We start from the raw sequence: 17,306 nt of genomic DNA on the forward strand, positions 1-17,306 counted from the left end.
ACAAAAGAATGGTAGGGAGTGGGGAGGAGACGGAGGGAGGATAAAGTTCCCTGCGGCTTTCCTTTGCCCTGGAGGCCACTCCCTTAGGCTGCTGAGAACCATACTCCAGACAAGTGGAGGGATTCTCTGTCACTTGCCCACTTTGCCATTCCTTCCATTTTTATTCATCCATTTATCAAAACAGTTTATGAGTACTATACTTAAGGAGTATCTAGATACCAGAGATACAGTGGTAAGTAAGATAATTATGGTCCCTGACCTCATCAGCTTAAAATCCACTGGGAAAGACCAATAGGGAGTTGTTGGAGTGGGATAGTGTTGGCTAAGGCAAGCATCAACTGTGGGAGCAGAGAGACCTCTAAGCCCTTCTTGGAGGATGGTGAAGGTGGGGTGGTGGGAGTTGGAGAAGAGGAAGTGGTCCATAACTTGAAATTTGAAGAATGAAGAATGGCCAGAATAAGGTGGAGGGACTTGTTCTAGGCAGAGGGTGCAGCATGTGCAAAAGCCTGGCATTTTTTCCCCCCTTGATAAGCTAAATTCTCTTCTTGCCGCAGAAACCCTTCTATCCATGCTTTCCAAGCTCAAGAGCCCAAGAAGCCCCACCATTTGCAGTGGAAAATTCTAGAGGGCAATTCAGCAGCTATCCCAGAACAAGATCTCCTGGGCTTTCCATATCCCCCATAGCTCCTTTGCAGTATTCTTTGCCCTACTGTGCCCCTGTGCACTTGCTCTGACCCCACTATGTCTTCTCTCAGTTCACAGGTGTTACTCGGAAGTCAGGATATTGTTAGCCTTTGGCTTAACTGCCATATTCTCAGTCGACTGGAACCAGTGGGGCAGGACTGGAGGGCAGCTGGCCAAGATTTCCATTACCCTCCTGAGCAGGGGGTAGAGAGTGGCAGTGATGGGGCACCTTGGTGGCTCAGTTGGTTAAGCGTCTGCCTTCGGCTCAGGTCATGATCCCAGGGTCCTGGAATTGAGCCCCGCATCGGGCTCTCTGCTCAATGGGGAGCCTGCTTCTCCCTCTCCCTCTGCCTGCCGCTCTGCCTACTTGTGCTCTCTCTCTGTCAAATAAATAAATAAATACAATCTTAAAAAAATAAAAAAGACAGAGAGAGTGGCAGGGAAGAAGCAGGTTTGCTGGTAAGCCTGGGGGACTGACCAGGCCCCATTCACTCTGTACCCCATTAAAGGGACCTGGAAGCCCTTCTCAATTTGAACTTTCTATCCTCACAAATTCTCTTTTACAGAATTAGGGGTCTTTAGCGAACTCTTTTCAGTTTGCAAAAGGGGAAAATATCTTTCTAGAAAAATTATTCATCTATTTAAAATAGTTTTTTATACATATGAAAATAATCCTTACTGTTTTTTTATCACAAAAGTGAATGAGATTAGTGCAAAATATTAAAACACTATAGAAATATATAGTTTTGAAATGAAAACCATACCAGTGATGATCAGTGTCCAAATTTTAGTGTATATTGTTCAAATTTATTTCAAGGGACACATTAATATTTTCATTAAAGTGAGATTATACGTTGAGTTGTACAACATGCTTGTCACTTGATATGCACTGAATATTTTCCCCATGCCAGTACATATATATCTACCTCTCTTTTTGTAACCTGCATAGAATGAACAACCTAATAATCTGAAAAAGATACCATATATACAAAAGAGAATATAAGGGACGCCTGGGTGGCTCAGTCGGTTAAGCGTCTGCCTTCGGTCAGGTCATGATCCCAGGCCCTGGGATCGAGTCCCACATCAGGCTCTCTGCTCCATGGGGAGTCTGCTTCTCCCTCTGCCTCTGTCTCTCATGTATAAATAAATAAAATCATTAAAAAAAAGTATATAAAATGTCTTCTGGAAGTACAAGAATTTCTTCAGAGCATATACCTAGGAGTGAAATTAAAGAGCAAAAAGAAAACACTTGTGTATGTCAGTTCATCTATGAATTCTAAAGTTAAAAATTATATTTAATCTAGCATTTTAGTTTTTTAGTTAGGAAGGTTGTTCAGAAATTTTAATCTATACAATGCCAGAAGTGGAAATTCTTTTTTATTTTATTACATTTTATTTTTAGGTAATCTCTACACACAAGGTGGGGCTCAAACACACGACCCTGAGATCAATAGCTGTTTGCTCCACCAATTGAGCCAGCCAGGTGCCCCAGAAGTGGAAATTCTGATGGGTTTTTTTTAATGTTTTTTTTTTTTTTAAAGATTTTATTTATTTATTTGAGACGGAGAGAATGAGAGAGAGAGAGCACATGAGAGGGGGGAGGGTCAGAGGGAGAAGCAGGCTCCCTGCCGAGCAGGGAGCCCGATGCGGGACTCGATCCAGGGACTCCAGGATCATGACCTGAGCCGAAAGCAGTCGCTTAACCAACTGAGCCACCCAGGCGCCCTTTTTTTTTTTTTAAAGGGTTTTTTTAATGTTTTAAAGAAGGCTCCTAGGGGTGCCTGGGTGGCTCAGTTGGTTAAGCATCTGATTCTCGATTTCGGCTCAGGTCATGATCTCAGGGTTGTGAGAGCCCCAAATAGGCTCCACACTCAGCAGGGAGTCTGCTGGAGATTCTCTCTCTCCCTCTCCCTCTGCCCCTCCCCCACTCCCACTTGCGCTCCCTCTCTCTCATAAATAAATAAATCTTTAAAGAAGGCTCCTAAAAATGACAGATGTTGGCGGGGATGCGGAGAAAGGGGAACCCTCCTACACTGTTGGTGGGAATGCAAGCTGGTGCAGCTACTCTGGAAAACTGTATGGAGGTTCCTCAAAAAGTTGAAAATAGAGCTACCCTACAACCCAGCAATTGCACTACTGGGTATTTACCCCAAAGATACAAAAGTAGGGATCCGAAGGGGTACGTGTACCCCAATGTTTATAGCAGCAATGTCCACAATAGCCAAACTGTGGAAAGAGCCAAGATGTCCATCGACAGATGAATGGATAAAGAAGATGTGGTATATATATACAATGGAATATTATGCAGCCATCAAAAGGAATGAGATCTTGCCATTTGCAACGACGTGGATGGAACTGGAGGGTATTATGTTGAGTGAAATAAGTCAAAAAGAGAAAGACATGTATCATATGATCTCACTGATATGAGGAATTCTTAATCGCAGGAATCAAACTGAGGGTTGTTGGAGTGGGGGGTGGGGTGGGAGGGATGGGGTGACTGGGTGATGGACACTGGGGAGGGTGTGTGCTCTGGTAAGCGCTGTGAATTGTGCAGGACTGTTGAATCTCAGATCTGTACCTCTGAAACAAATAATGCAATATATGTTAAGAAAAAAAAAAAAGAAGAAGAAGGTAGCGGGAGGGGAAGAATGAGGCGGGGGAAATTGGAGGGGTGGACGAACCATGAGAGACGATGGACTCTGAAAAACAAACAGGGTTCTAGAGGGGAGGGGAGTGGGAGGATGGGTTAGCCTGGTGGTGGGTATTGAGGAGGGCACATTCTGCATGGAGCACTGGGTGTTGTGCACAAACAATGAATCATGGAACACTTCATCTAAAACTAATGATGTAATGTATGGGGATTAACATAAGAATTAAAAAAAAAAAAAAGGCTCCTAAAATTATATCTAAGTATCTACTGATCGAGAGAAATATATGCCAAAAGTATAATTTAAACTTAGATAATTATATATTTTGCCCATTTCAGCAGCATCTACATATTGTTGAAAACATCTTCATTTAGTCTTACTTTAACATTGAACAAATACTTAGTGAATATCAACAATGTCCCATCAAATAAAGTTTCTAACTTCATGGAGTTTATACTAAAGGACAGAAATAACAAAGAAAAAATATGATTATCTGAGATAATGACAAGTACCCTAAAGAAAATCAAACAGGGTAATATGATAGGGACTGGGAGAAGATTGCTTGAGGTGGATGTTCAGGGGCGGCCCCTCTGAGTAGGTGACCTTTAAGCTGAGACCTGAGTGACAAGGAACCAACTAAATTATCATCTGCCTGCAGCCAAGACATGTAAACATACACATGAATTTAAGTGCTCTACAGTCCCCACATTGGGAACCACTGTCATAAGGGAAAGACTGAGGTCAGCTCTGGCTTAAATCTTAGTCCTTAGCTTGCTCGGTCCAGGCCATATGAGCCAGCAGCATGCCTTTCCTGGCTCTAACCCATAGGCTTCAGTTTTCTGTCAGTAAAATGGGGCCAAGAGCCCAGATTCTAGGGTGCTACAAGGGTTAATTGATGCCTATAACATTCTTTAAGATGTTTAGATGAAAAACCTAGGGCTGTATAGTGGGTTATTAGAGCCTCCCAAGCCCCAGGGAAAATCTCTCCCTATCAGTAATGTAGGTCTTCTCTTTTCCAGTCTGTAGATGCGGGACAATGGTTTTCAAACTTTTGTGGGTATTAGAATCAAATTTTGTCATAATATGAATTCTTGGACTCTTGGCCTGAGGTTCTGATTTTCTCTGAGGTTCTGGGCTCTTATCTTCCTAGTTGTGTTCTTCTGTCTCCTTGTCCAGTGCCTCATGCTTCCCAACATTATAAATTTTTATCTTTGCAAATGGACCTGAGTATGCACTTGTCCATATATACTATGATCGGAGACAACTTTGATCATTTTTCCTAAGAGCAACCCAGAGCAGAGACTGGGGAAGGCAGGAATGTGTCTGTATCTACTTCTCAAATGTAGACAGACGTTAGGAAGAGGATCTAGGGGAAAACTTTGAACAAAAGAAGGGAGGAATTGCTGATTGGTAGAAAATGAGAGAAGAAGGTGAGTACAAGGAAAATAACCCTGGTGTGAAGGTCAGTTCACTGCTTCTTACCACTTTTCCTGGTGCTGAATCCCACTATAGGGGCTGTCCAGGGCTTGACTGATCAATTTATTCATTCGTTCAATAGATAAATACATATTAAATGTCTATTATACGCCAGGTAGTATAGTCTATTATATTCCTATGTGTAGGAGGACTTCAATGTGAAATAAGACAAGGTCTCTGCTTTCCTGAAGTTTCCACTCTAGTAGGGGGAGACAGAAAATAAATAAATAAATACAATGATATAAATATGACTATTTATTATATAATACAGCATAATGCAATAAAGAGGGAGGGTTTGGTGGGTCACTACCTTAGTCAGGGTTAATAAGGGCCTCTCTGAGAGGATAACATTTGAGAGGAGACCTGAATGACAAGAAGTCAGCCTTGGGAATAGGGGAGAGGGGGAGAGAGGGAGTGGAAGGAAAGCATTTTTGGCCAAGGGAATATCAGTGCAAAGACCCTCAGGCAGGAAGGACATCAGAATGTTTGAGAAGGCCCATACAGCTACAGTGGAAAAGTGAAGGAAAGAACACTGCAAGGTGAGGTTGGAAAAAATGAGGATCAGTATGGTAGGCTACATAATGAACACCTTGGAAGAGGCAGTGTGGATGAGGCCTTGTCCCTTGGGGTAAGAATAGTAGGGGCCAACCTAGAATAGCCAAAGCAATCTTGAAAATGAAGATCCAAGTTGTAGGACTCATAGTCTCTGATTTCAAAATTTACTTCCAAGCTATTATAATCAAGACAGTGTGGTACTTGCATTTGGAAATACATACAGGATTGACAGTCTAGGAACACACACTCACACTTATGGTCAATAAATTTTTTGAAGAGAGTGCCAAGACAATTCAATGGTGAAGAATAGTCTTTTCAACAAATGGTTCTGGGAAAACTGGGTATCTTCATGCAAAAGAATGAAGTTGGACCCCTACCTCATATCACATACAAAAATTAACTCAAAATGCATCAAAAACCTAAATGTAAGAGCCAAATCATCTCAGAAGAAAACAGGTGTTAATCCTCATGACCTTGGATTTGGCAATAGTTTCCTAGATATGATACCAAAACACAAGGAACAAAATAAAAAAACAGATTAGACCTCATCAAAAATTTAAAACTTCTGTCCTCCAAATGGCACTATCTACAAAGAGAAAAGACAACCTGCAGAATGGGAGAAAATACATGTAATCATATATCTGATAAGGGACTTGTATCTAGAATATATTAAGAACGCTTACAACTCCATAGTAAGAAAGGGTGCCTGGGTGGCTCAGTTGGTTAAGCATCCAACTCTTGATTTCAGCTGGAGTCATGATCTCAGGGTCATGATTTCAGGGTCGTGAGATCAAGCCCCATGTGGAGCCCTGTGTCAAACCCCATGTGGAGCTCTGCACTCAGCGTGGAGTCTGCTTAAGACTGTCTCTCCCCCTCTGCCCTTCCCCTCCCTTGCTTGTGCTCTCTCTCTAAATAAATAGATCTTAAAAAAAAGAAGACGGGGGCTTGGGTGGTTCAGTCAGTTAAGGCTCTGCCTTCGGCTCAGGTCATAATCCCAGAGTCCTGGGATCAAGCCCCGCGTTGGGCTCCCTGCTCAGCGGGAAACCTGCTTCTCCCTCTCTCACTACCCCCTGCTTTGTTCCCTCTCTTGCTGTCTCTATCCAATAAATAAATAAAATCTTAAAAAAAAAAAAACTTTAAAAATTATTTATTTATTTACTTGAGGCGGGTGGGGCAGAGGGAGAGGGATAAGCAGACTCTGCTGGCATGGAACCTAACTTGGGGCTCTATCTCATGACCCTAAGATCACAACCCCAACCAAAACCAAAAGTTGGCTGTTCAACCAGCTTACCAGCAATCAGGCACCCCCAAATAACTCAATTTAAAAATATACAAGAGAAGGGGTAGCTGGCTGGCTCAGTCGGTGGAGCATGCAATTCTTGATCTCAGGGTCGTGAGTTTGAGTCCCCTGTTAGGTGCAGAGCTTACTGAAAAAAAAGTGGGGGGATCCAAATAGACCTTTACCTAAAGAATATATATTAATGGGAGGCACCTGGCTGGCTTAGTTGGAGAAGCCAGCGACTCTTGATCTTGTGGTCATGAGTTTGAGTCCTATGTTGGGTGTAGAGATTACTTAAAAATGAATAAATAAGCTTAAAAAAATAAAGAAGATATATTAAATGGACAATAAGCACCTGAAAAGATACTTGACATCATTAGCCATCAAGAAAACACAAATCAAAACCACAGTGAGATACCGTTCACACTCATTAGGATGGCTACAAATAATGAGTATTGGTAAGGATGCAGAGAAGTTGGAACCCTCACACATCACTGGGGGGGGATGTAAAATGATGCAGCAACATTGAAAACAGTTTCTGTTCTTCCAAAAGCTAAATACAGAATTATCATAGGATCCAGCAATCCCACTCATAGGTATATGCCCCCAAAGAACTGAAAACAGGGATGAAAACAGATACCTTACACCAATGTTCATAGCAGCATTATTCACAATAGTCAAAAGGTGAAAACAACTCAGATGACTCAACAACCCAAAGTTCTGAATAAACAAAATGTGTTATATCCATTCAGTGGAATATTATTCAGCAATAAAATGGAATGAAACACTGATACATGCTACAACATTGATGAACTTTGAAAACATCATTCTAGGTGAAAGAAGCTGGTCACAAAGGACCACATATTGTATGATTCCATTATGTGAACTATCCAGAATGGACAAATCTATAAAGACAGAAATTAGACTTTTGGTTGCCAAAGGCTTGGGGACTTGGTGGGGTCGGGGGAGGGTGTTGAGAGATAATAGCCAAGAGTATAAGATTTCTTTTTAGGGCTGATGAAAATATTCCAAAGTAGATATGATGGTTGTACAACTCTGAGAATATAATAAAAGCCACTGAATTGTACTCTTTGGGTAAATTGTGTGGTCTGTGAATCATATTTCAATAAATCTATTAAAAAAATAAAAACATTGGTGGGGCAGAGCCTGGTTATCTAATTAGCAGGGTCACAACAGGGAGGTCAAAAACCTCTACGGCCTCCAACACCAAAGGAATTACAACTGCTGGGCAAGAACTGAGGGAATTCTCCAATACTGACTCCGGGAACCTTACAGCTAAGTGAACCCAAGGGAAGAGCCACAGTCTTGAGAGGTTTCTCCAGGTTGTTTTCAGAGACCTGTGTTTGTTCATCTCCTGTGACTATATCCATGTCCAAAGGTGATAATGTATAGTGATGCAAACTAGAGCTGGGTTCCCTTTCCAGATCCTCTGCTCTGCTCTTCTTCTTTTTTAAAGATTTTATTTATTTATTTGACACAGAGAGAGAGACAGTGAGAGGGAACACAAGCAGGGGGAGTGGGAGAGGGAGAAGCAGGCTTCCCACCGAGCAGGGAGCCCGATGTGGGGCTCGATCCCAAACCCTGGGATCATGACCTGAGCCGAAGGCAGATGTCCAACTGATTGAACCACCCAGGCGCCCCTCCTCTGCTCTTTTCAATGAGAATACATTTATGACAGAGTCCTTAGCTCCAGCCTGACCTATCTTTTGTTTATTAATAACCACAGGATCACAGAGCTGGAAGATCATCTCATCTTAAAGATGCAGAAACTGAGGGTCCAGAGAAGGAGAGTTACCTGCTTGATCACATAGTCAGTAAATGGCATTGAGGGGACTCAAACCATGGTATAATGACTTACCCCTAAATTCCCCCTCCTACTGACTAAATCCCTAATGACTCAGTAATAGCCTAAAGAAGGACAGGGCTCAGGCCAAGGTGGAGGTGTATGTGGAGGTAGATGTGGTGTATGTGGCAAAGTAGTAGTTGTTACTGTGTTGGTTTACGTTTTTTTTCTCTTTAAGTTTGATTTATTTCATGTCAGCCTATTCTAATTAACCACATGGGACTGTGGCCTAGAAGAATTATTGGTTCTTTTTTTTTTTTTTAAGATTTTATTTATTTATTTGACAGAGAGAGACACAGCAAGAGAGGGAACACAAGCAGGGGGAGTGGGAGAGGGAGAAGCAGGCTTCCCGCCGAGCAGGGAGCCTGATGTGGGGCTCGATCCCAGGACCTGGGCCGAAGGCAGACACTTAATGACTGAGCCACCCAGGCGCCCCAAGAATTATTGGTTCTTAAAAGTCATTGAAGACTTTAGGCCATTTTAAGAAATGGACCAGAACAGGAGGAAAGAAATACAAGTATCACTGCTCTAGGAGTCGTCCCTGGCTCCTCCCAGTTTCTGATATTGAGCCCAAGTGGACCAGCAGTGGCCCCTTATAGCTTGTCCTTACCATTTAATTTCAGGGTGTCTAAATAAACTCCTTAATGGCTGGGAAGTTCCCTCCCTGACCTTTCTAGTCTCTCTCTTCACCCTGTGCAACTGCCAAGTCTTGTCTGGAGACTTAGAGAGGGAGAAAGAAGGAAAGGAGTGCCTTTTCCCTTTCATAGATTCACACCAGAGATGCCCTAGTTCAGAACTCTTGCTCCCAAGCTTTGACTGTTGGGTTAAAGATGAGAGTTGGCTGAGTAAGGAAAGACTGAAAACCCAGCAGAGTCTTCATAGGTCATCTCCTCCATCCTTCTGCCTCCCCTGCAACTGCTATATAGTACTGCAGCAGTTCGGAGACTTTCTGGTCTCAGAACCCCTGTACACTCTTAAAAATTATTAAAGACCCAAAGTCCTTTTATTTATTATTAAAGACCCAAAGAACTCTTGTTTATATATATGGGTTTTATCTATTGGTATTCAGTGTATCAGAAATTAAAACTGAGGAATTTACAAAAATCTTCAGTTCATAAATGTGAAAATAAGTAACATATTTTTGAGAAAAAATATATATTTTCTTTTTTTTAAAAGATTTTTTAATTTTTTATTTATTTGACAGTGAGAGAGGGAACACAAGCAGGGGGAGTGGGAGAGGGAGAAGCAGGCTTCCTGCGGAGCAGGGAGCCCAACGTGGGGCTTGATCCCAGGACCCTGGGATTACGACCTGAGCCGAAGGCAGACACTTAACAACTGAGCCACCCAGGCGCCCCAAACATATATTTTTTCAAAGCAAAATTTAGTAAGAGTGAATTTTTAATGTTTGGCTTAGTAAAAGACAGATTTTCCTATCTGCTTCAACGTTCAGTTAATTGCAATATAGTATTTTCATTGAAGAATATGAAGAAAATCTGGACTCACATGGATATGTCGTTGAAAAGGGAGGGATATTTTTTTTTTAATTTTTTTAATTCTTATGTTAATCCCCATATATTACATCATTAGTTTTAGATGAAGTGTTCCATGATTCATTGTTTGTGCACAACACCCAGTGCTCCATGCAGAACGTGCCCCCCTCAATACCCACCACCAGGCCAACCCATCCCCCCACCCCCTCCCCTCTAGAACCCCGTTTGTTTTTCAGAGTCCATCGTCTCCCATGGTTCGTCTACCCCTCCGATTTCCCCCGCTTCATTCCTCCCCTCCCACTACCTTCTTCTTCTTCTTTTTTTTTTCTTAACATATATTGCATTATTTGTTTCAGAGGTACAGATCTGAGATTCAACAGTCTTGCACAATTCACAGCGCTTACCAGAGCACATACCCTCCCCAGTGTCTATCACCCAGTCACCCCATCCCTCCCACCCCACCCCCCACTCCAACAACACTCAGTTTGTTTCCTGCGATTAAGAATTCCTCGTATCAGTGAGATGATATGATACATGTCTTTCTCTGTTTGAAGGGAGGGATATTTTAATGTTTTTTTTTAGATAATTGTGGTTATCATCTTTTTTTAAAAAGATTTATTTATTTATTTTAAAGAGAGAGAGAGCAGGGGGAGGGGCACACAGAGAGAGAATCTCAAGCAGACTCCCTGCTGAGCTTGGAGCGTGGAGCACAATTGCAGTGCTCTATCTCATGACCCATGAGATCATGACCTGAGTCAAAATCATGAGCCGGACGCTTAACTGACTGAGCCACCCAGGTGCCCCTCATTATTATCTTTAATATCACACCAAAATTCAATAATTATTAGTCTTCTAAAGGTTGAAACTGTAACTATAAATTTTTCATACTCTGTTACATTAAAATCCACTGGTCTATCTTTGCATGTTCTTTTATTTATCCATGGTTTTATAACATCATGTATTGGTCATTTGGGAAATACGGTTCCCTGAGTTATACAGCTCTTGCAAATACACATTTTATTATATAATGTAAAAAATACATTTGGCAATATCATCACTTATCTCATCAAAAAAGTCTTTAAGTTTGGGGAACTGTTAACCAATGACAGTGGGTACAATTTTCCAAAAATCCTCAAAGCTTGAATTTTATATTTGGAAACAAATACTGTCAGCTGTTTTCCTGCAAGTGGGAGTCCAGAAAATGTCTGCCAAATACACATGTCTGAATTACCAAAATTTATGTCAGTCATACTTTCAAGTAAAAATGATGTTCCATGAAAAAACGGTTAGTTCAATTCACAACAAAAATAGTTTTATGAATGTTTTTCCTTGAGACAACCAATGTTCAGCAGAAGTGCTCTATGTATACTTCCCATTTCTTCACATAGAATATTAAAAATATATGTACTCAAAGTTTGAGATTTAATGAATAAAATTAATCTTTACTGCTTTATCAGAACAAATTTATTTTTTTAAACTTTTTAAAAATTTTATTTATTTATTTTTGAGAGAGAGAGCACTAGCAGGGGGAGGGGCAGAGGGAGAGGAGGCTCCCTGCTGAGCAGGGAGCCAAATGTGGGACTTGATCCCAGGACCCTGGGATCATGACCTGAGCCGAAGGCAAACACTTAACCAACTGAGCCACCCAGGATCCCATTATTAGGACATTAAAAAAAAAAAAAGATTTTATTTATTTATTTCAGGGAGAGAGTAAGCATGAGTCAGGGGAAGGAGCAGAGGGAGAGGGACAAGCAGACTCCATGCTGAGCATGGAGCCCTATGTGGGGCCTGATCCCACGACCCTGAGATCACAACCCCAGAAACCAAGAGTCTGACGCTCAACTGACTGAGCCACCTAGGCGCCCCATTAAGGCATTTTTAAAAAGACTTTATTTATTTAAAAAAAGAGGAAAGAGAGAGAGCATGTAGGAGCCAAGGGAGGGGCAGAAGGAGGGAGAGAGAAGCACAGTCCCCTCTGAGACCTGAGCCCTAAGCCAGCTGGATCCCATGAATCTGAGATCATGACCCAAGCCAAAATCAAGAGTTGGAAGCTCAACTGACTGAGCAACCCAGGTGCCCCTTAAGTGAAACTTTTCTATTATTTCTCTGTTGAGAGCTTAGCACTTGGATTTTGCACACCTGGGTGAGAAATCCATCTCTCACTTTCCATATGTACAACTTTATTTTTTTTTTTAAGTAGGCTCCATGCCCAGTGTGGAGCCCAATCAGGGGCTTGAACTCAAGACCCCGAGATCAAGATCTGAGTGGAGATCAAGATTTAGATGCTTAACCAACTGAGCCACCCAGCTACCCCTATAGGTCCCATTTTTGCAACAGCATTTGCTCACTTCATGTCTCTTTGTCATATTTTGGTAATTCTTGCAATATTTCAAATTTTTTCATTATTGTATTTGTTATGGTGATTAGTGACCAGTGATGTTGCTATTGTAATTGTTTTGGGGTGCCATGCATGAACTGTGCCCACAGACGGCAAACTTAATAAATGTTGTGTTCTGACTGCTTCACCCACCACCTATTCCCCTATCTCTCTCCCTCTCCTCAGTCTCCCTAATCCCTGAGACACAATATTGACATTAGGCTGATTAATAACCCTATAGAGGCCTCTAAGTGTTCAAATGAAAGGAAAAATGGCATGTCTTTCACTTTAAATCAAAAGCTAGAAATGATTAAGCTTAGTGAGGAAGGCATGTTGAAAATCAAGATAGGCAAAGTAAATTGAAAACTTTCTGTAAAGGATTCACCATTCTAGATGCCATTAAGAATGTTTGGGATTTAAACTACCAACATTAACGGGAGTTTGGAAAAAGTTGATTCCAACCCTCATGGATGACTTTGAGGGGCTCCAGACTTCAGTGGAAGAAGTAACTGTAGATGTGATGGCAACAGCAAGAGGAATAGAATTAGAAGTGGAGCCTGAAGAGGTGACTGAATTGCCACAATTTCATGGTAAAACTTTAACAGATGAGAATTTGCTTCTTACAAATGAGCAAAGAAAACAGTTTCTTAATAAGATGCAATCTACTGGGGCGCCTGGGTGGCTCAGTCATTAAGCGTCTGCCTTCGGCTCAGGTCATGATCCCAGGGTCCTGGGATCGAGCCCCGCGTCGGGCTCCCTGCTCTGCGGGAAGCCTGCTTCTCCCTCTCCTGCTTCTCCCTCTCCCACTCCCCCTGCTTGTGTTCCCTCTCTCACTGTGTCTCTCTCTGTCAAATAAATAAATAAAAATCTTAAAAAAAAAAAAAAAAGATGGAATCTACTCCTGGGGCACCTGGGTGGCTCAGTTGGTAAAGCATCTGCCTTTGGCTCAGGTCATGATCTCAGGGTCCTGAGATGGAGCCCTGAGTCCAGCTCCCTGCTCAGCAGGGAGTCTGCTTCTCCGTCTGCCCCTCCCCCTGCTCGTGCTCTCTCTCCCTCTCAGATAAATAAAATCTTAAAAAAAAAAAGATGGAATCTACTCCCAATGAAGATGTTGTAAAGATTGTTGCAGTGACAACAAAGGATTAAGAATAGTATATAAACTTAGTTGATAAAGCAGCAGCAGGGTTTGAAAGGATTGACTCCAGATTTGTCTTTTTTTTTAAGATTTTATTTTTAAGTAATCTCTCCACCCAACATGGGGCTTGAACTCACAAGAGTCTCATGCTCTACCGAGCCAGACAGGCACCCCAGGATTTTTCCAATTTTGAAAGAAGCTCTACTGTTTGACAGCATTACATGCTACAGAAAAATCATTCATGAGAAGAAGAGTCCTTTAATGAGGCAAACTTCATTGTTGTCTTATTTTAAGAAATGGCCACAGCTACCCCAATCTTCAGCAACCACCACCCTGATCAGTCAGAAGACATCAACATTGAGGCAAGACCCTCCACCAGCAAAAAGATGATGACTTGCTAGAAGTTGAGATGATGGTTAGCATTTTATAGTTGCACCACTACTTATTTAACCACTTATTGATGGACAATCAAGGTTTCAGTGAACACCTTCATACACTATTTTTGAACTCATGTGTGAGTGTCTCTGTGCCAATTCCCCCAGAATCGGAAGTGGATTTTGCTAGATCAAAGGGTGAATGCATTTAAAAATGTGAAGGCAACTCCAAACAGATTTCCCTAAAGATTTTATCAATTTACACCCCTGCTAATGGTATATGAGAGTACAAGGAACTTGTGAAAATAATTGTTGAGAATGAGATGATCAGGCTCTGAATAGTGGTCTCACCAGTGCTTTTGAGGGTTTTAAAATATTTTTGAGGGGTGCCTGGGTGGCTCAGTCATTAAGCGTCTGCCTTCAGCTCAGGTCATGATCCCAGGGTCCTGGGATCGAGCCCCGCATCGGGCTCCCTGCTTGGCGGGAAGCCTGCTTCTCCCTCTCCCACTCCCCCGCTTGTGTTCCTGCTCTCGCTAACTCTCTCTCTGTGTCAAATAAATAAATAAAATCCTTAAAAAAAATATTTTTGAGTACTTCAGTTACTCTCTAGGAATTCAATATTTTTTTAACGATTTTTATTTATTTATTTGACAGAGAGAGATATAGCGAGAGAAGGAACACAAGCAGGGGGAGTGGAGAGGGAGAAACAGGCTCTCCACTAAGTAAGAAGCCCAATGCGGGGCTCGATCCCAGGACCCTGGGATCATAACCTGAGCCGAAGGCAGACACTTAACGACTGAGCCACCCAGGTGCCCCTAGGAATTCTAATATTTATATGAAACCCCTAGTACACAGAACAGTATTGCTTTCTTTGGACTCGCTATTATGGCTCAATCTTGGTTAAAAACCTTGCCAGCTTATGAGCAATGACATTGGGACAGACTAGGGCTTTAACCAAACCCCAGCTTGCCCATTTCTCAGACTTTTGTCCTACATCACTCTTGTAATGGTGAAGCAATCCTCTTCAAATGACAAACCTTTTTCATCTACTAGATCTATGCTGGGGAAGTCCAACCCTGGCTGTTCTGTTCTTCCTTGTCACCAGTGGTGCCAATGCCAGGGTTTAAGAGGTCCCTCTAGGTGAAAAGTTTCAGAGTAGAGTCTTGGGCACAATTTTTCTTATAGCTTCTGTGAGCTTGTACCAGACTCGTGTTTCAACTAGACTGTCTATAGGTGTCCTCTTGGAGCCAGAGCAAACACCATGCCACTTCCTTGGGGAAGAACATCTGGGAGGTGGCCCTGTTACCTGCCCTGCAGGTGAACGCCATGCTGCGTCTCTTGTTTTATAGGCCTGCCTTGATGAGCAAGGGGTGTGGTAAACAGAGTTGAGTTCAAACGCTCCACAAGAGTCTCTAAGAACAGTCCTCAGAGTGACTCATTTCTCACTTATAAGCCAAAATTACTCTTTGAGTTGGAATCTGGGGCTTGCTCTCTTCTCACTCTGGTAAGCAGTGATGTACTTCTGATTCTTACAGGAAACATCAGAGGGTGATGGATGGAAACATCACCTTAGAGATTTTTGCCGGAGGTATTGACCCTAATGCCCGCCCAGTCCTCCAGTTTCTTCTTTATTAAAGGGGTAGTATGAGACCTAGAGGACTCCTTAAGGGTCCTTCTGATTCAAAAGTACTCATTCACTATGAGCTGGACCACCTGGAAGATAAGTTGAGTCTTGCTGTGGGGTTTTCTATCTAACTGTTCTCGCATCAGGAAAGTGCTCAGAAAATGAGATTCTAAACTTTCACCAGTCCTGGGACCTTCTAGAGTCTGTGGCAGAATGCCCTGTACCTTGCAAGGAGAGTTCTAGAGAAGGTAGGTGTGGCTGCCCAAGTTGCAGGGTATAAGAGGACATAAGGAAACAGGATGTTTGGAGTATTTAGCCTCAAGTTTCCAACATCTGTGGAATAGGAGAGGTAGGGGCTTCACTGTGATGCACATGGTAAAGTTCCAGGTTTCTTCAAAGGATCTATTGATTACAGGCTCTTAGAACCCTGTTCTTGTCAATGAGCTTATACATGTGGATCAAGGTATCTGGGCTGATGGCTGACACTTATTCATCAGTGTGATTCTTGGGCTTCCCTTTTAATTACTACTGAGGGTTGGAGGAAAGTATATTTTCAGTATGCATCTTTCTGTGGAGGCAATACCCAAAATATATTCACCAAGGACTCACTTGGGGGAAAAGTGGCTTAATCTTCATTGCTAACCACATGACCTTTCTGCAGCGAGATGTTTTCTTTTATGAAAACCAAATCTATGACTTGACATCTTTTTTTTTTTTTAAAGATTTTATTTATTTATTTGAGACAGAGAGAATGAGAGAGACAGAGAGCACATGAGAGGGGGGAGGGCCAGAGGGAGAAGCAGGCTCCCTGCCGAGCAGGGAGCCCGATGCGGGACTCGATCCAGGGACTCCAGGATCATGCCCCGAGCTGAAGGCAGTCGCTTAACCAACTGAGCCACCCAGGCGCCCCTGACTTGACATCTTTTAAAATTTGTTTCCAGGGCCACCTGGGTGGCTCAGTCAGTTGAACATCTGCCTTTGGCTGGGGTCGTGATCCCGGGGTCCTGGGAGCACTGGGCTCCCTGCTCAGTGGAGAGTCTGCTTCTCCCTCTCCCTCTGCCCCTCCCCACTGCTTGTGTTCTCTCTCTCTCTCTCAAAAATAAATAAAATCTTCAACAAAAATTGTTTCCAGTTACAGTAAAGATATTTATGTGTGTTTCTGTTGAATATGTTTCTCTTGGGGGGTTCTAGAGGACTTACCATATAAGGTACATATGTAAGTTCTCCGCATTGCAGTCTGAAACCAAACACATAAAGTGAACCCATTACCATCTTCTTTACCTGAAAAAGAAAAAGAATCGTTCCTGCTTAATTTTCCCAACCCTGCCAATAAGTATCCCATTTGATCAATCCTCTGATTTTACACCTATAGTGATTTTTTCTTAAAACCTTTATTACATTTTTTTCTGATTACCAGAGTAATACATTACTTATAGAAAAATTAGAAATGTAAATAAGTAAATAGATAAATAAATAAATAAAACCCACTATCCCACCATCCATATTTATTATTATTATTTTTTTATTTGAGACAGAGAGAATGAGAGACAGAGAACATGAGAGGGAGGAGGGTCAGAGGGAGAAGCAGACTCCCTGCTGAGCAGGGAGCCCGATGTATCCCACCATCCATAGATAATCTATCTCTGTCTGATGTTTGTTATTTTTTTTGTTTTGTTTTTTGGTGTTTTTTTCTGTATTTAAGTAATCTCTACAGCCACCGTGGGGCTTGAACTCATGACCCCAGGATCAAGAGTCACATGCTCTTCTGACTGAGCCAGCCAGGCGCCCCCTGATGTTTGT

General features: G+C 42.2%; 1 protein-coding gene across 2 annotated transcripts in view; it reads right to left on the minus strand.

Moving 5' to 3' along the window:
• LOC123857168 (uncharacterized) overlaps positions 1–17,306 on the minus strand; it is a 31,609-nt gene that overhangs the window by 4,001 nt on the left and 10,302 nt on the right. For both annotated transcript variants that reach the window (XR_008507404.2, XM_045893708.3), the window contains one exon: positions 16,707–16,787. Coding sequence is in view for 1 of the 2 variants with exons in the window: in XM_045893708.3 (XP_045749664.1) it covers positions 16,707–16,787 (81 nt within the window). In the remaining variant the exon portion in view is untranslated. The remainder of the gene's footprint in view (positions 1–16,706; positions 16,788–17,306) is intronic.

Source organism: Mirounga angustirostris, unplaced genomic scaffold (assembly GCF_029215605.1).
Source record: "Mirounga angustirostris isolate CCGP_5_RB_7025 unplaced genomic scaffold, mMirAng1.0.hap1 SCAF_7, whole genome shotgun sequence".
NCBI classification, from domain to species: domain Eukaryota; kingdom Metazoa; phylum Chordata; class Mammalia; order Carnivora; family Phocidae; genus Mirounga; species Mirounga angustirostris.